Below are 22,954 nucleotides of genomic sequence, written 5' to 3' on the forward strand. Positions count from 1 at the left end.
GGTCTGGAGAGAACAATAGGGTGACAGAGGAAGGGCTTGGGCCTGGAAAGACATGGCACTCGAGATCCTAATGTGCTTACAGGCAGTTGTAAGAATTTCACCTATTACAGTGAATCAGGAGAAATCATTACTGTAATAATGAATGCAATATGGATCTTGCCTTATGTAATCTTTATAAGCTCTAACATACTAAAGATAAAACAGAGCGAATCACTCGCATAACTGAATGTCACAATCTCACAGTTGGAAGGTATTTACTCACCATACAATTTACTGCAATCGTAGGAACTAAAGCCAGGAAAACACATACATCCCCATTCCATACACTGCCCATTGCCACTGCATAAGCCTGGGCATTTTAATACCAGGAGAACGTCTTCAAGTTCTTCCTTGTTCCATTTTCTCTCTTCTGAAACTCTCTTTTCACATTCATTTTCCAGAAGTGCCAGACTGGCTTCTGTCCAGCTAGCATCATCTTTTAGAAGAACATCCTTAACGCACATGTCAATGGCCTGATCTAGTCTCTTGCCAAGAAAAGCAAGACAGAGCCTTCCTATGCTGGAGTTGGCTAGCGTCTGCTGACAGAGAGCCAAGGTGCTGGATTTGGTAAGACCAGAAGGTGTGGGCCACGAGGGGACAAATTCTTGATGGGCATCTTCGACATGATCCTCGGGGAAAAAGTAAGTAAACTTTTCCAGGTTCATTTGATTGTGACTTTGAAAAGCCAGCGAAAGCAGAAATTCATTAACGTCTTGTCGTTTCCATCGGTGTAGCTGATTCCACTTCAAGTCTTGGCTGTAACTCTCTTGGTTCTTTCTCTCCTTGTCCAAATATTCTGGTGCATCTTGTTTTCCATTCCCAGGATGTTGTAAATTCAAGTCCAGTTTGGTTAGGTTTGCAAGCATTGTTTCTTGCAACAAGAAATCCAACTTATTTTCATCTCCAGATGTGTGCTTATTTATTCCTCTGTCAAGAGCTTCTAGGTTCAAGTCCTCAGAGGTCTTAATGTATTCTGAAGTGACATCTAGTTCTGGTATCAAAGAGGAGAACAGAACATGTCTGATATCTTCACAAACAGAAGCAATTTCTGACTGAGAAACACTGTAAGCATGATTAGGAAATGAGTGCTCAGATGCAGATCCCAGTGAACAGCTACAATAAGAGAGTCTTGTAGGATATGTGAGAGAAGTTGGCAAAGTGTCAAACATGCTCTCTCCAGGTACAATCCTTCCAGAAGAAAAACAGAAAAGAAGGATTTGAACAAAAACGTTTTCCAAGCAATGACGTGCAGAAAGGAAGAATATTGAATCAGCACTCATTTAACTTCCATCTTAATGTAATTGCAATGGTTCATTTCTTACCTCCATTCCTTAATAAAATCATTAAAATTTTCATCCAATTTGATTCCATTTTTATCATGGAAATCATTTTCAGGATTTCCATCGAAGGTACCACAGAGTCCCAAAGTCTTCCTGTAATCAGAACTAGGGGCTCTGATGGTGAGACTGACACCCCATTCACTAAGGTCAGCACGGACGAATGCTCCAGAAGAAAACCAAATCTGAAACACAGAAGTAAGCATTGAGGAAATCAAAGATGTCAATTAACATGCAATATGGACTAAAAATAGGACCTAGGGAACAAATTCACTTATTCCTATCATAAACAGAACAAAATATTAGTTTGTTTCAAAAGAATATTTTTTTTCATTTTCCTCATTTGAAATTTGGTTACCATATTAATCTTTTATCTTTTTAATTTTTGGAGATACAGTGCATTCAACTCCCTTTTTAATTTTTTAAACTAAAAGATAGTATTTTATAAAACCAGGATAGTTACAGATCAGTCATTTTCTGATAGTAGTTATTTAATAAGTGACTAGACTGCCAAGTAATTAATTCATACCAATACACGTAACTCTAGAGAACATGTTCCTGTGGCTAACCGGCATTCTCTTGTTGCTAGTAGGTAAATAGAATCAGAAGCCAATTATAAGCAGAGGCTTCTTGGGGAATTGGCAATTAGTGTGGGAAGAGTTTGCTGCGTGACTGTGGTAACCTGTATCACCTGACTAGGTGCCACTTGTCTGGGTCTGTGGAATTCACCTGGCCCAGACCAGATGCGGAGGAAAAATAATCACTTCAAATCAAAAGTCACAAAAGATATACTACCTATATTTGCTTTTCTGATTACTGTGCTGTTACTAATTTGCTTTTAATGAAAATAATACTTCTTTATTTTTAAAATGGTATGTTTTACCAATAATTAAATGCAGAGAAATGTTACATTCATCTTCAGAGTAACTAATGTGAAGATCTCAGTGTAAATTCTTCAACAGTTTCTTTGTCAATATATACACATGTGCTTTATTATTTTCGCAACTATAATATTGTTTACTCTTTGGTCATTATATTTAGAGTGTTAGTTATTAATCACTGATTACTTGTAATTGTTCCTGTTACAAGAGAGATAGAAGGATTATTATTGGGGTTATATACATACTTAATTATTTCACTATAATAGTTTTCCAAAAATAAAATGCTTGGCAAAATGAAATACATATCTAGGGTAGGAGCATATAAAATATGTATGTCCTCTAGAAAGACTAGTTTCACTATCTCTAATTTTGCCAGTGCTTTATGAGAGATGTTTGCTCTATGTTATTTAATTACAAAAAAGTAATAAATTTATATTTTTGTTGACTGTACAGTTAGACAGTGTTTTCCAGTACTGTTTCTTTTTTTAATTACATATATATATATGTTGCTCGCTCTATCTATCTGTTTGTCTGTCTGTCTATCTATCTATCTATCTATCATCTTCTCTAACAGAATCTCACTCCAGGCTGGTCTTAAGAGATGTGTATTAACTGTGCTCTACATGTAATAAGTATGCCCCAAATTATTGATTTGCATTTTGTTTTTTTTATGATTGAATTCAGATATGTTATTGTTCCCTTAAATAAGGCTCATAAAACATCATGTTACCATATTTTATTTACATTTAAATTATATACCTTGAAATCATTCTTTTGAAAATTGAGGAGAAATAAATATGACCTTAAGGTTTAGTTAGCTGATAGATATGAAATATTATCTTAAAATATTAATGAATATATAAGTTTGGATCTATTTGAATTTATTTTTACTTTTTTTTATTAGTATGCATTCTGTTGACTTCTACTAACACTTTTTAGGAGGCTTATTGGTTGCTATTTACAAATACAACAGATCTGAAAAAACAAACAAGAGTAGATACAGTTAAGATTGTTTTAAGGTTAATCTTCCTAAATACTACAAGTAAAAAACATTTCCCCCAGTTATTCTGAAAGCATTCATAGAGTATTCTTAGAACATTCTAAAGAATTTTTCTTATAGTTGAGTAAAACCAGGAAGGAACTTTTGAAAAACAAGTATGAAAATAAATGGTCATATTTATGATACTGTTTTTTCTAAACTTCTAAGTAATATCCAGCAATGTTGAGATCATAGAAAAGAAGTCAGATCATGAGTCACAAATGTCGAACCTGACACTTCCCTTTTGACATTGTGCAATTCTACTTACCCATGAGCCTATTACTGACATTTGAAATGGCTAAGTATTCCTGAATATTCATTTTTAATTATGTCTTTCATCTTTATCATATTTTTTAGATTCTATCAAAATTACTTTTTGTGAATAATCCAAAGAGTTATCATATTGAAATGTCAAATGAGGCAGCAATTGAAATGTCAATTTAACAGTTTTAGCTACATTGTATTTAGTTCTGTGTAGTAGATGAAAAGATTTTTACTCCAAGATCATAGTTAATATAAATGCCATTTTTCCTGAACAAATTAATATAAAAATACTAGCTCCTAATTTAATAGAGATGAATGAATAGGAATTCATTCAGAAGGAAAATGGTTTCAATATTAAAGAATCATACATACTGTGACTTTTCTTCCTAAGTAAGATTCAGTTATCTTGATATTGCTGGATGCATCATGGCTCTTTACAAATAAGTATGGTTGTGATTCATGTAACTTTCCATTGCACATATCCAAAGTAACTACATCACCTTCTTCTTTGGCAACAAACCCACAGTTACATGACACAGGATAGTGAAGACTTCCACAGTCCCACTGGCGCACATGGATTTCAAAATCACGTGCTGTACTTTTATAAAGCACAAATGTTCCAGTCTTGAAGTTATCATATACCCTATCATTAACAAAAATTGCATCAAGAGTCAGTATAAATATCACAATAATATGTCATAAACAGAAAGTATACACTCAATACAGTTATACGCATTCAATATATTTCAATGTTAACATGAAAAATCTAGATTTCCAATAGCTTTATGTGTCATGAACATCTATTTGCATGCACGAATCAAACACCTCAATTTTCCCATTACTCATTTTCCCTTCCACCAGGGAGGCTGCTTGGAGGTGGAGGACAGGCTTGCTAACTGTGAATGCATGGTTGTCTTCCTCTTCTTCTTCAAATACTTGTCCAAATACTACCCTCACTTAATGGCTTTGTGGAACCAGTCTGTTTTGATATAAATTACAAGCCATATTTCCAGCCTCTCCTTCCCACCCTTTTCTAGTTTTCTTCATGGTGTGTATTTACCACAAACACTTCGTATATTATAATGATTAATTGTGTTCATCTCTTTCCTCATCCTTTCCAAGATCAACTTCATGGGGGCAGGGAGAATTTATCTGTTCTGTACAGTGCTATGCTAGGACTATGGCTTATAATCTAATGGCCATATAATTGACTTGTTGAGTTAAATTGGTTTAAATTTATCACCACTATGCATTCTTGAACCCTTTTTTCACCAAAACTTCTGAGTTTTAAATTATAACCATAAAAGATTTTTGTATAAGAGATGATTTATGATAACTTCTCAATACTTGCTTGAATCTGTAGAGTGCCTTATTTTATTTCTTGGGATTTTCCATCTATTCACTCATACAGAATAATATTTTTATTGATCACATGCCAATTAAAAGAAAGTACTTTGCATCATAAGATAATATAACTCAACAATGAGGTATCAGTTTTTTCCATCAGTTTTTTCTTGGTATGATGAACTTCCCAGAGCAGCAAAATTGAGTTTAAATCTTTCTAGGCAGACATTAATAGCAGGATAGCTTAGATTACTTTGTGGTCATTTTGTCTATTTTTACTTAAATTTCAGAGGCAAAAATGAGGCATTTGTTTATAACTAATTAAGAATAATGTTTCTAAGCTATATCTAGTGTGTTAATTCATGTATTTTGTATAAACCGCACAGATGATTTCTTATAAGAAATCAACAGGTAAATATTTAGGTGCAAATAATTTAATCATTACTAAAGTAAATGACCAAGCAAATTTTATAATAATCTTCCTTTCTACAACTTCAAGTTCACAATCTGTCCATTTTTTTTTACTAAGCATTAGTTTTAAGATGAAAAATCTATACAAATAGACTAGCATCTTAAAATCAGTCAACAAGGGCCATATTTGCCTTCCTTTTAAATTTTTTGTGACTGAGACTAAGAAATGATAAAACAGTAGGATGTTTAAAAAATGCTATCAAAACCCAAACAAACAAAAACTATTAAAAGAAAAAAAACTTTCAAGAATCTACCTGCCATCAAAGGTAATTATATGGGGGTCAGTAAATGAATAGCAGTAAGCAGTTGGAATATCCTTGACTTTTATCTGAAAAATAAACATATTGTTAATGAATATTACCACCGGTTTAATGACAACAAATTGCTTCATAATTGCACTGAATTTTCAATGAACTTGTGCTTTATACTAAAGTTATTGAAAATCAAATCATTTAAAGACTAACATCATTTAGCAAATAATTTTAAACAAAAAAATTATAAGAATCAGTGATAAAATACAAATGTCTTTTTTTTCTTGTCAGTCATGGGGCTTGAACTCTGGATCTGGGCGTGTCCCTCAGCTCTTCGGCTCTAGGCTAGAGCTCTAGCTCTTGAGCCACAGAGCCACTTCTGTTGTTCTGGTGGTTTATTGCAGATAAAGTCTCACAGACTTTCCTGTCCAGGCTGGCTTTGAACTTTGATCCTCAGATCTCAGCCTCCTGAGTAGCTAGGATTACAGGCAGGAGCCACTGGTGCCGGGCTTACACATGTTTTTTAATATTTAAGTTATAAAGATCATTTTGCAATTTTCCACCTGAATGCCATCTGGAATGTAGCTGCTCCACAAGAAGTTCTCCTTGACTACAGGCTGTACTTCAATGTTTGTAATTCTATCTCCATCTCGGGAAAAGTCTGTGACAGCCATATAGTGTACAATAGCATGGCTACAGGTTCCATTGGTACAGGATGAAGTCTGGAGCAGGTCCACATGACAGGAAGACAATGCCAAATTTAAGCCTAGTTGTTCATTACCTATTTTAATGGGAAATAAAATTAAAAGCTCTTCCAAGAATATCCCCTAACCAACCAAAGAACATGGTCACTTGATTAACATGAAACATTAAATTGGAAATCTTAAATTACCTTAATACTTAAATTACCTTAATACTTAAAATTATTGCTTCAATCTTGGTCTAAATTTTAAAATAAGCTAATGCACAATACATACATATTAATAATTTATTTTATGTGTTTATGTAAGTATGTTTATCTTTGCTTAGAGAAATACTGGAAGAATAATTCAAAAACAGATCGTTTTAATAATTATTTTGATTTTGAGCCAAGTAGATATTGAAAACATAAAATACACGACTATAAAAGTGTATGCTAAATTGGTAAGTAAACACAAAACAAAATAACTATTTCAAGTGACTTTTAAACACTTGTTATTTCAAAGGATAATCTAATGTGAAATTTAATAGCTTCATTGTTAGTAATGACATTAAAATAAACATTATAATTAGGAACCAAATATGTTAATGCTCTTGAGAGAAACAAACACAGATTTTAAGAAAATCCTGCCATACCCAAATATTACTTTTTAAAATTTTATTCCAAATAGTGTGCACTATTGATATAGGAACTTGCATACATGAGAATAATAGTTTATGCATGTTCACAATGCAATTTGAACAAATTTGCTTCTCTATCATATTACCATTTCCACAATAATAGTCTCAATAAATCTTCAATATATAAATATATACACATCTAAATAAAATTCTAAAGCAGTAAATAACTCAAAGTAAGAAGGAAATGGAAACAGTAATATGAACAATGCATACTGAAGTTTCACACATATATCATGTTAAATTGAAAATACTGTATAATAAGATGGAATAACCAAATAGAAGTTATCCTTGTTCCTATTTAAAAAAAATTTTTTGTCAGTTGTGGGGCCTGAACTCTGGGCCTGGGCGCTGTCCTTCAGCTCTTCAGCTTAAGGTTAGCACCCTACTTCTTGAGCCACAAAGCCACTTCCAGTTTTTCTGCTTATGTGGTGCTAAGGAATTGAACCCAGGGCATCATGCATCATGCATGTGAGGCAAGCACTCTACTACTGAGCCACCTTCCCAGCCTTGTTTCTATTTAAAAAAAAAAAAGTATCCTAGCATCAAGATTCAATCTTTTTTTGTTGTTGTTGTTGTTATTTTTACTAGTAATACGACTTGAACTTAGGGCCTCACACTTGCTTGATAGTAAACTTTTTTTTCTGTCCAGTGCTTCGGTCTTGGACCAAAATATTTATATAATATGGTTTAGGATATATATTATGTTTCATCCATTATTCAATGATAGCAATGGATTTAATTATATGGGAATCATCAGTTTAAAAATACAAAAATTGAAACAATGAAGATGATCCCATGCAATAGTAAATTATCTTATTTCACTTCCCAAATGTCCCAGTAAATTCTGAATCTTGAGATACTCTCTGACCTATGGAACAAAGAATAAAGGTAATTTGGATGCATAAATTTGATCCAAGTATACTATATGCATGTGTATAAATATCACAAAGAAACCCCTTTTTACAAATAATTTATGTCAACAAATTTTTAAGTAATTTAAAAAAGAAAAGAGAATTTGCTAAGAGAAGAAAACAAGGGCAGACATCTGTAAAACTAAACAGAAAGAACATTCTCCCCAAAAGCGGCCCATAAGGGAACAGATTTCCACTTTCAACCAGCAATTGCAATGTCCTTCTGAGAATTAAGACGAAGAAAAAGTTAAAAGTTTTCTTCTCCACACACAGAATTTTTTTTTATATAACAAATTACAATGATCACATGTTAAGTACCAGACTGAAATTCCTGGAAAAATTTTTTGCTTTATAGACTTTTTTAAGGAGTGTACACTTTTTCACATAGATAAAAACAACAGAAATCCAATAATTCCCAAAGGTGAATTTGGACTATTTCTGGCTTAGTTACAGTCTATGACATTATTTCCTGAATTTGTGGTATGTGGGTCGAGTACTGTATTCTTTCTTTGTGAAAAATCATTGTCTCACAGCAGTCTACATAGAAATTCTCAAGGATACTGGCTTATTCTCTAGCAAAGGAGAGACTTATTAGAAGAACATTGAAGGAAGAAAATGTAAGAAATAGGAGCAATTTTTCTCTAGATAAAGAGAAATTCATGTTTAACCAATGAACAAGCAGTACAACAAACTATATACTAGACTTGATATTATCTTTAAATTGAACTATCTTTATATTATTTTGTTTTTTTCTTTTATATTATTATTAAAATGCTTGCTTTATTGACAAAATGGGAAGTATACAAATATATTTTAAAGTATGCTTATAACTGAAGAAAATCTTTGCCTGATAGAATTTTGAAAAATATCAAAACATCTTCTTTCTGTTCCCAACAACTATAGCAGTATTTGCCTGATAGGTGTTCAGAGGTAATTTCCAGTAGAATTGTGGCAGAATCCAACAGAGAGAGAGAGAAAGAGAGAGGGGGGGAGGGAAAGACGGAGGGAGGAAGTATATTTTCATAGTTTTCAATGCTTCTGAAGTGTGAGTTCTCTCAATGGGTATTCTGAAAACTGAAATGTATATTCTGTAATTCTGGATAACTGTCAAGTAACCTCCCAGATTTCTTCTATTTCTTGATCTATCCTTTCCCTGGGGTATATCGTTTGGATTTTATGTATTTTTTTCATTTTTCTGCTTTAATAGAATATAATATGGACATCAAAATGCAGAAACTTGTGTTAGGGTAGCGTGTGTTTAGTATATTAACTAAAAATGTTATTTTCTGTGATTAAGATGTATTATGTGAATGGAATTGTAATCCTTCTTCTAGGATCCATTTTCATCTACTTTGTTGTTTTGATCACAGTTAATTAATGAGGACAAGACCTCAACCAATTAATTAGTTAAAAAATAACCAACCCAACCACTGCTATACTTGGTTTTTCCTCATATTCTAATGGATGATTTCTGGCTCTCTTGATGAGGTTTGCTTTGACAGTGATGTATATGTGGCCATTCATCATAACACCTATAAGATTAGGAATTTGAAAAGAAGAATTTTAAGACAAAAGACCCCCACAAAAGCTTACATTAGGGAGAGAAGTATGAAGAATGCACTGAGATCCATGTTGCACAAGCTTGAACTTTTAGCATAACTTATCACACCTCCCTCTTTGTGAATGCTGTGGAAAATCTTAAAAAGTAAACTGCCCTTCTGATCTGAAAACAAAGCAGAGAGAAGAATAAGTAGGAAGAGTGAGGAGAAAGGGATGAGAAATAATTGGGAGAAGAGGCAGAAAGCCAGGTGAAAGATGATAATGAAGATGTCACTAGTTTCTAAATATCTACTTTGAACCCAGGAAGAATAAATACAAGTTGCTTCAGTAAATCACCAATTTCATTCCACATTATTAATATATTGACTTATAATTTAATGTACATATGCAGCCTAACTTTTTACGTGAGTGCACTCTAGTGACTTAAGTTACTATATGAAATATAATAATAAAGTCAAATGTATTTTGTATATTACCTTGATCAACAGTTTTCAACTTTAATGAAACTTTGCATTCTTGATCAAACTCACTAAATTCAGAACAAACAATTGGAATCGTGCTCTCTATTCTCAGCCAATGTTCCTTCCCATCTTCAGATATAGTGCTCAATTCAGGTTGTAACTGGTAGAAGAGAACATAGATCAGTTATGTTCAGAGATATTGTTTTTAGTAACAGATTGAACTTAAAGTTTCACACTTGCTTGACTGGTGCTCTACCACTTGAACCATGCCTCCAGTCAGGCATTTTCTGGTTTTTGCTTGGGAGATGGAGTTTCAAGAACTGAAACTAACTTCAGCTTTCAGTTTCAGCTTGAACTGATTTTAATTTGTGATCATCCAGATCTTAGCCTCCTGAGTAGCTAGGATTAAAGATGTGAGGCACCAGTGACCATTTTAGAACTTATTTCTAAAACATAATTTCAAAAGTACATATCTTCAACTGCTCACTTTTGCCAAATAAACTGGTAATAACTTATGTACTGGAATTTTTAACTAAACCAAACCGACTAAAATTTTTTAAAAAACTGAAGAATACATGGAATGTATTCTGAGTGTATTCTCATTGTAGACTCAACTTGCTTCTCCAATGTCAGGCATTGTGATCAAACCTTAACAATTCTGGACTGTGGAAGGCACTGGGGAATGAAAAAGAAGGTTCCTGTTTTCTTCCTTGTGTTTGCGAATGTTTTCTGCCATACAAATGGAACTTGTTCCCACTCTCTTAATTAGAAGTTGAGGAATGTTTCAATACCTCAATCAAATTGTTATCACCTGAACCTTCTCAACCCTCATTTTATTTCTGAGACTCTCCTTTCCATAGTGAGTCATACCACTGCATCTTTGGACTTGCTGTACTCCAGTTCACAGGTTAATCCTTTCTGGAAGCTGGGAATTTTTTTTGCAACTTCAACCCAGCCAGCTTCTCAAAACAGATGTTTCTTAGTATTCCTCCTCTTAGCCTAATTAGAAACAGGCCTTGGGAGTGGACCACTGGCCCTGGACATTGTCTGTGCTAACCAACACAGCACTATATTCCCAGGGTTTGAGCTTTGCTTTCCCTTCAACTCTAGGTGAGTTTTTCTGACAATGTAGTTCATTCTTCCTCTTTTCCTGGTCCCTACTGCTTAAACCTGGACTTTATCTAAAAGCAAGTTTTATCCTGTTGCTCAGACCTCTCACAATCTATTGATACCTAAATTATTGCCGTTTTTAGTTACTTCATTGTACTCTATTAAATCTCAAAGCTCTAGGTTAATACTATGGTAGTCATGACACAGTCACTAAATATCAATACATTAACTTTTACGGATACCACAGAATGGACTATAGGATTAAAGTCTTTGTTTTATTTTAACTTTTGTTAAAAAAGAATATAACTCTTTTACAAATTTTTGTTTTGAATTAAATTTGGTCTTTCACCTGGCTAACAGTGTGCTGTAATGTGTTCTTCCCCGATGCTGGACAGATGGCAATGGGCCACAGCACCATTGTCACATGGGTGAGCAGTCACTACTCCGCAGTGTGTGCTGTGTTGTTATATTACGTGGTGCATTACATACAGTTAGGTCTAACAATGTTCCCAGCCTATGATGCACTTATAGCAGACAACCCTGCTGTAAATCGGGATCCCTGGCATGAGGCAACATCAGCCTACTCACGGTGTGTGTGTGTAGGGGTGGGGGAGGAGAAAAGAGGGGAGAATCCTCAAATTTTGTTGTGCATAAGAATTATTGGGATATTCTTTAAAGTTCATACTTTTCTGAGAGTTAACTTCTTGTAATAAGCTCCAGCAATACACCATGGATAGATCACACTTTGGAAAACATAACTTACAGAAGAACCATCTTTCTCACCCATCCACACTGCTAGCTAGCTACATACCTTAATGCCTGCAAAAAATCCTTGGCTTTCAATGGACAAACTTAGTATATCTGGTTTCTCCAAGAAAAAGACTGAAGCACTGCAGAAAATCTATAAATACAATTTCCATTTAGTAATAAACTTATGGGGAAAATACTTGTAAATTGTTATTTAAGAAATTCCTAATTCTGTTTTTGGTAGATGATGCATAAGAGTTTGAAGAACTATATAGTTTAAACATTCACTTATGATTTGAGAAAAATTGCATCATTATAAAATATTGCCTATTAAAGTCTTAACATAAATGAAGATGTAGTACGGCTTTTAGTCTGATACATATTTGAAAATAGGTAAAATGATATCATCTTTGAAAATAGTAAAACTTTGTTTTCCATAATCAACATCTGAAAGTGACATATAAAAAGATTCATCAATACTGATCAGAATATAACTAAGATATCCATGAATAAGAAATAAAGTTCTTCTAGTTATTACTAGAATTAGCATAGGTAAAGAGGAATACCTTAATACTTTATATTTGGGGAACAAAATTCTACTTTTAGGATATAATTTAAAAAGAAGTCAAATTTGGAAAATCAATACATTTATGAAAAACAAAAGAAATCCATTTTTTCACATACCCTATCCCCAAGTACGATATTTATGCCATCAAGTTCTAAAAGAGAGAAGGCTTGAATTGTGGTCTCCTGTTTCAGCTCCTCTTTGATTTCTTGAGAAGAAAGTCTAGACCAGGCTATGAGAAATCCCACTGAGGTGTTTGTTGGTGGAATATCAAAAGCACATCTACAGAACAGCCTGGATTCAATCAACTCCACCACAACCTCTGGCCTTCCTGGAGGAGGTGGTGGTGAGGAGACTGACAGCCGATCTGGTGGGAGGAAGTGTACAATGCAGAGGTTGAGCATCTTCAAAAGTGGCTCTTGGGAAAAGCATGTGGAGACTGAAACCCTGGGGTTTGTTTAAGTGGAAATGAAATCAATTCAGAAAAATTGTTATTTTCTGGTAGGCAAAAAGTACCACATTTATGTTGGACCTATAATCACATCAATATTAATTAATCACACAGCCGTATAGCTCATCAAGCTTATATCAAAACAGGTTGAATGTCCTTGAAAAGCAACATTGTTTATGTTCTTTTAGGTAATTTCTTTTCTAAAAGACAGAACAAACAAAATTCAGGTTTTAGACGTTATAACTCATTATTATAAAGAAAGATAATAGAATGTAAAATAAAATGACTATTTTATTCTCATAATTTACTCTTTTAGCTTGTAATGATTAAATCAGGTTGGAAACGCTGCTTATTGCAAAAGTAATTACATGGTCAGTGAAACAGATTCTATTCAAGAATAATCTTATCCTTTTCATTATTTTATGCTAAATAAATGAAGTTTTCTTTAAGTAGGGACTCATATGAAGAATTTACTTTAAAAAAATCTGGTACTTATGAAATTAGATCTGGGGAGCTGAACAAATTTCTGAAAGTTTCCTTGTTTTAGAAACTGGAGAATCTCTAAGCAATAATTTTTTTTTTTCCGTAGAGAACTTTATTTACTTTTATATGGACCACTTAAATTAGAAGGCTGAAAGGTAAAAATATATTTTACAATCAAAGAAAATCTGGACATAGGCTGCTTCCACGTAATCAGAAACACAAAGTTCTGAGAATCATCCCCACAGAGCGTCTAAGCAATAATTTTTAAAAATATGTTTTAAAGTATTCCAAAATATACTAATACTCTTCTATCGCATACATTATAATTTTATGACTAATCACAAACTAATCTTTCTACTCTGTCATATAAATTTTGAAATATTCTCAGATCTTTCTTAAAAGCTTTTCATGTGGGAAAATGTATTTGCAGAAATTTAAAAGTATCATTTTGTTAGGCCTCATATTCAAAAGTCCCAATGACAAACTGTTTTGAAATTGTTCTATTTATCATAATTAACAAAATTAACATAATTTTGTTTGTGTTTTGAGACAGGGTCCTCACTATATAATCCAGACTGGCCTTGAACTTGCCATTTTCCCATTTCAGCCTCCCATGTGCTGGCATTACAGGTGTGCACCAATATAGTTGGCAACATATATTTTGCTAAATATTTTAAGAAAACAAATGAGTATAGCACATTTAGTATTTTTAAAAGCAGTTCATTCCTCAAATTGTGTACTGTTTTGTACAGGATGTTTTTCAATTAAGTCCATGGATATGTTGATTAGCAAAAGTAGTTGACATTTATTACTTATTCAAAGAAGCAAAGTCATTTTTTTATATACTACAGACACATTGTGAAGCAAATACCTATACATGTGTGGAATTGCTAGATAAGTCTACTTTATGATATTGCTACTATTATTGGTGGATGTTACTGCATTCTTTTTAGGAACTTAAATCACATTTCAAACACAGGAAGATTTCCTTGAAACAATAATAGAAAAGATGGTTAGAAAAATCCATTTAAAATTGGAATAGAGTATAGAAAAGCACCCCAGAGTGAATTATTTTGAAGATTATTGTAATAGTATTTTTTAAAGGCAAGGTAACTGATATCTGATTATCATGTGATTTATCTTATCTCATTATGACTTAATTCACCTTTTAAAACTCTGTTGAAAATCATATTAATTATACATCAACCTTACCACATTTATTTAAGAACATGACTACAGGTCAAATATAACTAACCTTTGGCTTTAACATGTTCTTTTCAACAGTCCTGAGGTTTGAACTCTGGGTCTTGTTTTGCTAGGATGGTACTCCTCCACTGGGCCATGCCTCCATGGCTCCAAAATGATTTTTTTTTTCTTGAGATATCTCATTATATAGCTCAGGTAGGCCTCAAAGCCTTGATTCTCTTTCTCAGTCTTCTGGATACTGGGATTACAGGCATGCACCATCATGCCCAGCCAAATTGATATTGTAATAAATAAGTTTAATTCCTGCCTATGCTGTAGGTAGATGTCACACATTTTATCACCCGGACAATCAATTTAGGATAGTGTGTTTCAGAGAACATTCTTAGCAAGTGAGTTTCTAACATTTGAAATAACAACAACATTAAATAAAGTTAGCAAATGGAAAAGGCAAATTGCAACAGGAAGAAAAATTTCTACCATTACTAACATCTCTGGCATTTACCTCTCAAAACTTGTTTGGGATAAATGCAATCTTCTTAGAAAACAAAACGGAGGTATATTGATACTCTGTTTTCATAGATACAAGTATCTTACCACAAATATCTTGTTACTGTCAAAGACTATATTTGCATGTTTTAGTGGTGTTTGGAGAATACTTTGTCATTACTTGCTCAGCAGAAATATTGAATTAATCATCGGCTATTGAATAATCACAGCTCTTTTTAGGTAGAGTAGTGCTACATAGATACAGACATATTCCATCCATAAGCCACCAATTACAGTTTGATTTTTCAGTCTCTTTTTTTCTCCCTCACAGAGTTAGAAGAAAAATGCTACACACTTTGAACAGTTTTCTAAAACATATTTATAATAATATAATTGTAGGTATGAATACATGTGGATTTTTTTTAAGTTGAGCTAAATTATCAGATTTCTTCTTGTATGATTCTACCAATATTCACATGCTTCCTTGACTATCTGTACTGTGCCAAACCCAGGAATATACCATAAATATACAATAAAGGTTTTATTTTATTTTTGATGCCTGCAGACTGTCATAAACGAGTCACAACAAAATGAATCAACCACATAAGTTTATAAATCACTAGTTTATAAATATGTTTAAATAAACAGAATGTTATACTTACCAATGCAATTACCTCCAATTTCTATTTCTTCAGGGCCACATGTATACATTTTTGCACCAGAAATAGCTGCAAAAAGTAAGATTTGTATAGTTATTCAACAGGAAAGAAAGAAAGAAAGAAAGAAAGAAAGAAAGAAAGAAAGAAAGAAAGAAAGAAAGAAAGAAAGAAAGAAAGAAAGAAAGAAAGAAAGAAAGAAAAAAAGAAAGAAAGAAAGAAAGGAAAGAAGGAAGGAAGGAAGAAAGAACAGAGGGAGGGAGGGAGGAAAGGAGGGAAAGGGGAAAGAAGGAAGGAAAAAGAAAGATAATAGATAGATAGATAGATAGATAGATAGATAGATAGATAGATAGACAAGCACAGTATCACAGTTCCTTAGAAAAATGAGTTTAATTTAGAATGTTATCGTATTAGTTTTCTCTCTATGGGTTTTTCTAATATTCTTCTTTTTTATTAATAAGTTTTTTAATTGTGAAAATACCATACAGAGGGGTTACAATTACATGAGCAAGGTAGTGAGTACATTTCTTATCAAGCATTGTTGCCTCCTCCTTTGTTTCCCCTTACCATCCCTGCCCTCCCATCTCCCCCTCCCCCACTAAAGTTGTAAAGTTCGTTTTTCAACATAACGTCTTGTACATCTCATTGTTGCAATGGGTCCACCTGTGTCCCTAGTTAAACTATTTGTTTTTTCCCTTCCCCTCCACAAACTATACCAACATCAAGTACAGTGAAAACATGGGTAATACTGTGGAGAAGGGACATACAAAGCAACAAAGAAATCATCTTATAAATATGTTAGAAACAATAGCAAGAAAGAAAAACCATTTGAGTCCTTATCTTGGGGTTCATTTCACCTAAAATCAACTTATCTGACCATTTCTGCTTGTTTCAGACATATATTAGTTATTGCAAATAAGGGAAACCATGGGACCTATGTTTCTTTGGGCCTGGCTTACTTCACTTCACTTAATATAATTTTTTCCAAGTCTTTCCATTTCCTAACAAATGGGGCAATGTCATTCTTTCTGATGGAGGCATAGAATTCTATTGTGTATATATACCACATTTTCTTGGTCCATTCAGTCTAATATTTTTTCTTTAATGGAAAAATTCCATTGGGACTGATAAGGAATCCCATTTTGAAATGGTGATAGTTTTCATATCTTGTTTCCGAAATTTGGATCTGCATTATTAAATCATGGAGCACACTGACACACAATACGCTATCAAGGATGTAGGGCATCAGGAATGGCCATTCACTGTTGATAGAAATGTAAAATGACAGATTTACTTTGCAAGACAATTTGACAGTTCCATATAAAATCAAACAGTGTCAGGTTCCTCAAAATTCTAAACATAGAAGTACCCACAATCCATCAATTCCACTCCTGGCCATTTGCCAAAAAGGTTACACACCAGGATACAGTAAAACCACCAATGCAACCATGCTCCTTATCATAGCCAAGGTATGAAATCAGCCCAGATGTCCCTCAATGGACAAGGGGTCAAGCAAATGTGGTATATGTACACAATGGAATTTAACTCATCTATTAGAAAGAATATAATATCATTTGTAAAGAAATGAAAAGACCTGGAAAAAATTACGTTGTGATTTAAGTTACACCTAGAGAGACAAGGGTTGTATGTTTTTCCTTATATGTAGGAGCTAGAGGTAGCTTATAAAATTATGAGTAAATACGTTGGGTGTTTATGCAAATGTATACAAATGTATTAACTGAAATATGATAGATTCAAGGGAGAACTTAAATAGTGTAGTTCCTTAGAAAGGACGGCAAAGTCAAAAGTCAACAAAATAAATACCAGGTAATTGAAACAGGTGGAAGGAGATTAAAGGGCGAGGAATATGTGAATGAAGAAGAGGGGAAGAATACAGTCAAGAATTCAATGTATCCTTCAAAATTAAGGAAAGTGAGGGAAAACATGGATTGGGAGGAATGGATAAGAATGTTGAAAGTGGTAACATTTATCATGATGTATTGTATTTCATAAACTGCTTTGTTCAATGTCAACTCCTTCATTCAACTACTTAAAGATATAATAAAAATAATAAAAACATACTCTTAATCATAAAACAAAAAAGTGTCCTTTTTATAATTATTAAAAGGAGATAATTAAGTTCCATCTTCTAGGCAAAACAGAAGCTACAAATATTATTTGAAATTCTTTGAGGAAGCTTTGTCTCCTTTGTTCTATTTACTTTTATAATTGTCTACTTGTATATTAAGGTATCATAGGCATTTATACTACTTTTTAAGGCTATATCAGTTTTATTTTCATTCATTGTATAAGGCCATCCATAAGTTCCATAAGGGCAAACATCTCACTTATCTATTTATCCTGTTCATTACAGTGACCTAAAGCCCTAAAGTAGTTCCTGACACTGGATAAACACTCAATGAACATTGAAGAATAAGAGATGAAATAAAGTAAAATCCACATTTTCCTAACTTTTACTCATTATTCTTTGGGCCTTAATTACTGAGGGAAAGGGCAAGAAGAAGCCAGAGAAATTTTAACATAATGATTGCGTGCCATGAGAGAATTGTGCTTTGGTAGTTTTACATTAGCATTTATGACTTAGAGCACTTTAAGATCTAGGCAAAGAAGCTTGGACACGCCTGGCCAATTTAAACCAGACGTTAATATCGATTTAGCAATGAGAGTTGCATGAACACAAAGAAACCTACCTGGAATTTACAGTAATATCCCTGCACACCAATATATACACACATACACACACGCACACACACACATACACACATGCATGCACGCATGCATGCACTACATGATCAGCAGCTCAATAGTATGATTGATAGATATTTCCTTACCTTCTGCACAATAACCCATACAACCCTGAGTTGGTTGTAGAAAATATACAAAAAATTCCCCACAGTTTCTTACAGTCACAGGTATTTGAAAGAGGCAGCAGTCCTTTGTAAACAAAAACTGCCATGTGGCGCAAGCAGTCAGTTGCTTGATTTCCCCAGGAAGAGGCAGTGTTTCTGAATCTCCTAGAGACAGCCAGATAGGAGCCTGAGTTCCACAATGGTTCACCTTTTACATCAAAAGAAATAAAAGTTAAAAATCTAATTTATTCTCATGCAGGGAAATCAACTTAGTGCTTTCTTCTAAACAAGCTTGAAAACAGTAAATTACCAGTCACCTAAAAATATCTAGTAGCTTGTATATATACTATACAGGAAATATTTGTGTGTGTGTGTGTGTGTGCACGTGTAAGCACGTGTGTGTGTGCATGCACACACAGGTCCTGAGGCTTGAACTCAGGGCGTAGGCACTTAAGCTTATTTTGCTCATGGCTAGCATTTTGCCACTTGAGCCACAGCTCTATTTCGGCTTTTTGGCAATTAATTAAAGGTAAGAGTGTCATGGACTTTTCTACCCAGACTGGCTTCAAACTGGGATCCTCACTTCTCAGCGTCCTCCTGAGTAACTGTAGACTACAGGCATGAGCTACTGGCTCCCAGTTTGTATGGAAATATTTTAAGGAATACTAAATTTAAAATTATATCCTACATAATAAATATAATCATATTCAATGTAGAATGAAGAAGAGAAAGTAAAGTGATGAAGAGGTAAGATTGATTGGAAGGTATTTATAATTATGTGTAGAAAGTGTAACAATCCCCCTCTTTATAAATAATGTAAGTAATAAAAAATAAAAATAAGGAAATCTCATATCCACTCATGTGTTTGTATTGTGTGTACACAATAAAATCTATATATAATAAATGCATGTGTATATGTGATATTGAGGTGAATAAATATAAAGCATATAACAAATACATATATCTGATACACCATTCTATAAAATGATAATATTTTAGCACAAAAATAAAGAGGTTGAGAGAAGATTCAATCATCATATGAAAAAGCAAAAAGACAAAGCACGTGTAGTATAGTTCTTAGTGAGTTGCAGTAGTACCTCCACACATTTGGTTGGCATCTCAGCAGGTCTGTCATAGATAAGAAATCGGTACCACCCAGGGACAAGGGAGTGGTCACAAATCAGATCTTGAGTATCTGACTGCTGTAGATACTTGGAGTCAAAGTGGACACTTCTGTATGGACTTTGAAGAAACTGGTGGCCCCCTGAAGAGCATTCCTGAGCTAGACAGAAAGAGATGCATCCATATGTAAACTGTTTCCATCACTGGTTTACTTCAGTTCTCAAACTGGATTCCCAGCACAAAATCAAACAAACAAATGCCATTAAAACAACAATAAATATCTTCCAAACACGATTAAGGTCTCGTGAAAAGTCAAGAATGCTAACACTTTCCATAAACACAATAAATGCAACAGAACTCATTCAAATGTAGTTTTTAAATACTTCACCTTTAAGTCAATTATTTTCATTCTGTGTAAACAAAACAAGGGAGCAGAGTTAGGATCTGTTTATTTTGATTAATAAGGATTCTTCTTGAGTTAAATCTTCAGTATTTGAACATCAATACCCACTTTCCTTGACCCAGTTTCTAGTTTTTTTCTGCCAAAGTCACATCAAAGTCTCATTTATAGCAGATCTGGAGTTCAAGCTGTTTTCATGTCAATCTAGTTTTTTGTAATTTGTGAAGTCTGTGCATATTAAAGTCTCCTGCATTCTACAGTGCAAGAAAGCATAGGGCATGTTTTTTTCAATCCATCGCCTCTCTTTTTTCCTCTCTCCTTCCATTCCTTCCTTCCCATTTTCCTTTCTTCCTCCTTCCTTCCACATATTGGAAGTCCCATTTTACTATGAAACTATGAAAGGAGCAGGATAGAGAGGCACAGGTTTTAGTAAGAAACAAGAAAAGACCAAAGAATGTTGCTGTGCTCCTTTTAGGGAACATGTTTTCTGAGTGGTACTATCTGGTAAAAACTTTTTCTGTGAAACACACAGAGGGAAAATATAAAGGTCCTCTTTCCGTGATGAGGAGGGGCAGACAGGCAACAAAACAGTTGTCCTAGAAAGGCAACTCTTGTGACAACTTTACTACCAGGTTACCCAAATAATAAACACCTCCTCCATTACTAGGGTACTTAAAGATGTTTGTTCCAATCTATGATCTGGAAGATGTGGCACAGTTAACTAAGAATTAAGATGAAGGTTTGGTTCAGTTGAGGTTCTATAGCTTAGTTCCTCAAGAACTAACCCATAACTGCAATCCCTTCTTCCTAGTCTATTTCCTCCATATAAGCCTCAATATAAAATTTTCCTCCAAAGTACATATTAAATATGAATTAAAATTCACATCTCAGATTTTCCTGGCTTCTTCCTAATATGATTTAAGGCAACTAAGCTGTGTAAAATGCAATCAGCACATCTTAGATGTTAAATACTTTAAACGTATGTAACACATTGTGTATAATAGATATCCAGAGATAGAATATGCAAATGTCTCCCAGTTTTGTTTGTAACCTGAATTAGATTGTTTCTAATTTAATAGCCAAGAGTAACAATTTAGAATTGGCCGACAAACTAATTTTATGTTAGAACACCAATTGAATAAAATATAAAAACACCCAAACAGCATAGAATAGGAGGAAATGATTGCAAATTGAATATTTCATAAGAGAAATGAATCTAAAATTTTCAAGTAATTCATGAAATTCAACCAAAGGGCCATAAAATGGGAACAAACTGAGTAGATATCTTGTCAAAGAACATACACAAATGTCCAATATGGAACATATACAAATGTCCAATATGCAACACACACAAAAATCAGGAAAATGCAGATCAAACCAGAGTGAAATGTAACACTTAATAATCATTAGCATGGCTAGAATCAAAACACCAAGTAATGGCAAGGTCTGACAGAAGTATACATAAATTGGAACCTTCCTATACTGTTGGGATATAAAACTACAGCTGCTTTGGAAATCAGTCTGGCTGTTCTTCAAATCGAAGAGGTTTTCTTTCCATAAAGACCATCCTTGGACTGGGAAGTTGGCTCAGTGGTAGAGCGCTTGCCTTGCATGCATGAGGCCCTGGCTTTGATTCCTCAGCACCACATAAGCAAAAAAAAAAAAAAAACAACCAAAAAAACCAAAACAAAAACTTACTGTTTAAAACCATCCTTTACAGTGGGAAAACGGATTCTAACAATATGGAAATAATCACACACAAACTGCACTTCTGGATGTACCGTAGGAACACAGTATTCACTAGTAAATGATTTCTGGGGTGGGGTAAGATTGGAAACCAGGCAATTGGGAACGAAATTCTTCGGATGTTTTAAGACCCACCTGTCTCTGCTATGCATGGCTTAATCGAGGATAGATCCTTAGAGTAAATTAAAAGATCAGATTGACAGGAAACAAATAAAAACAGGATTCACAGGCTTAGAGAAGAGGAAGCAACGGCCTGTGCGTAAAATCAACCCGGGCGCACCGGGCTGTAAGTGGCCACTTGGGGCACGGAGGAAAGCGCTGGGGCACCACCTCAGCAGCGGCCATGGAGATGCAGAGCTCGTCCCTCATCGCCCAGGGCTCACTCCCCGCCCCCTTGGTCTAGGCTTTTTTCCCGCGCCGGCCAGGCCACCTATCTGGCTGACCTTTTCCCAGGGCCAGGAGCACCAATACCATCGCCACCACCCAGGCTCCTCGTGGCATCTTTGGGGCTGCGGGTGGGGGGGCCACAGGAGTCTCAGCTCGAGCGGCCGGTGTCAGGAGGACAGGCCACAGCCGGCTCTCAACCCTCTGTGCAGACTTTTCCTGGGTGGGTGACTTCGTTCTCTGGCCAGGCCAGCTCGGTCGCAGGATAGCAACTGGAGCTTTCAAGCCCCGGCTCCTCGCCCCTCCCCACCCCCGCGCCCCCAGACTCCTCCTCTGATCTGAGGGTCCGCCCGGCTGAAAGCCACGCCCAACCTGTCCGGAGAGACCCCAGGAATGAATGTGGCACTGTAGTCAGCCTGCAGAAGAGCCTTGCCGTGGATGAAGCTTTGGCGTGTTGCCTCTTGCTTTCCTAAGGAATTTTGGTAATCGTAGAGAACTCTCAAATGAATCTGCAATGAAACGAAGCCTTGAAGATTGTTGAAACGGGCAGAACCCCTGATTATAGCTTTTAGGATCTTTCTTTCTTGCCCTCCTTCCCTCCTTCCTTCCTTCTTTCCTTTCCTTCTTCCTTCCTTTTTCTCCCACTTTCTTCCTCTCTCTCTCCTCTCTCTCTGTTTCTCTCTTTTTCCATTTTTTTTTCTTCTTGAGAGGCATGCTCCATAGTCCAGAGTGGCTTTGAACTAAAACTACTCTTGTCTCCATACTGGCTGGAACTACAGGTGAGCATCAC

General features: G+C 34.7%; 1 protein-coding gene across 1 annotated transcript in view; it reads right to left on the bottom strand.

Annotated features, from left to right (window-relative positions):
* Vwde (von Willebrand factor D and EGF domains) overlaps positions 1-22,954 on the bottom strand; it is a 76,634-nt gene that overhangs the window by 53,337 nt on the left and 343 nt on the right. Inside the window, exons 2-13 of the mRNA XM_042695893.1 lie at positions 22,475-22,673; positions 19,610-19,794; positions 18,495-18,720; positions 15,649-15,714; positions 12,480-12,727; positions 11,860-11,949; positions 9,954-10,098; positions 6,190-6,407; positions 5,630-5,703; positions 3,933-4,203; positions 1,362-1,561; positions 263-1,227 (exon numbers count right to left, since the gene is read on the bottom strand). Of these exons, the coding sequence (XP_042551827.1) occupies positions 263-1,227; positions 1,362-1,561; positions 3,933-4,203; positions 5,630-5,703; positions 6,190-6,407; positions 9,954-10,098; positions 11,860-11,949; positions 12,480-12,727; positions 15,649-15,714; positions 18,495-18,720; positions 19,610-19,794; positions 22,475-22,673 (2,887 nt within the window). The remainder of the gene's footprint in view (positions 1-262; positions 1,228-1,361; positions 1,562-3,932; positions 4,204-5,629; positions 5,704-6,189; positions 6,408-9,953; positions 10,099-11,859; positions 11,950-12,479; positions 12,728-15,648; positions 15,715-18,494; positions 18,721-19,609; positions 19,795-22,474; positions 22,674-22,954) is intronic.

Source organism: Dipodomys spectabilis, unplaced genomic scaffold, assembly GCF_019054845.1.
Source record: "Dipodomys spectabilis isolate Male_0828 unplaced genomic scaffold, ASM1905484v1 ptg000197l, whole genome shotgun sequence".
Classification (NCBI taxonomy): domain Eukaryota; kingdom Metazoa; phylum Chordata; class Mammalia; order Rodentia; family Heteromyidae; genus Dipodomys; species Dipodomys spectabilis.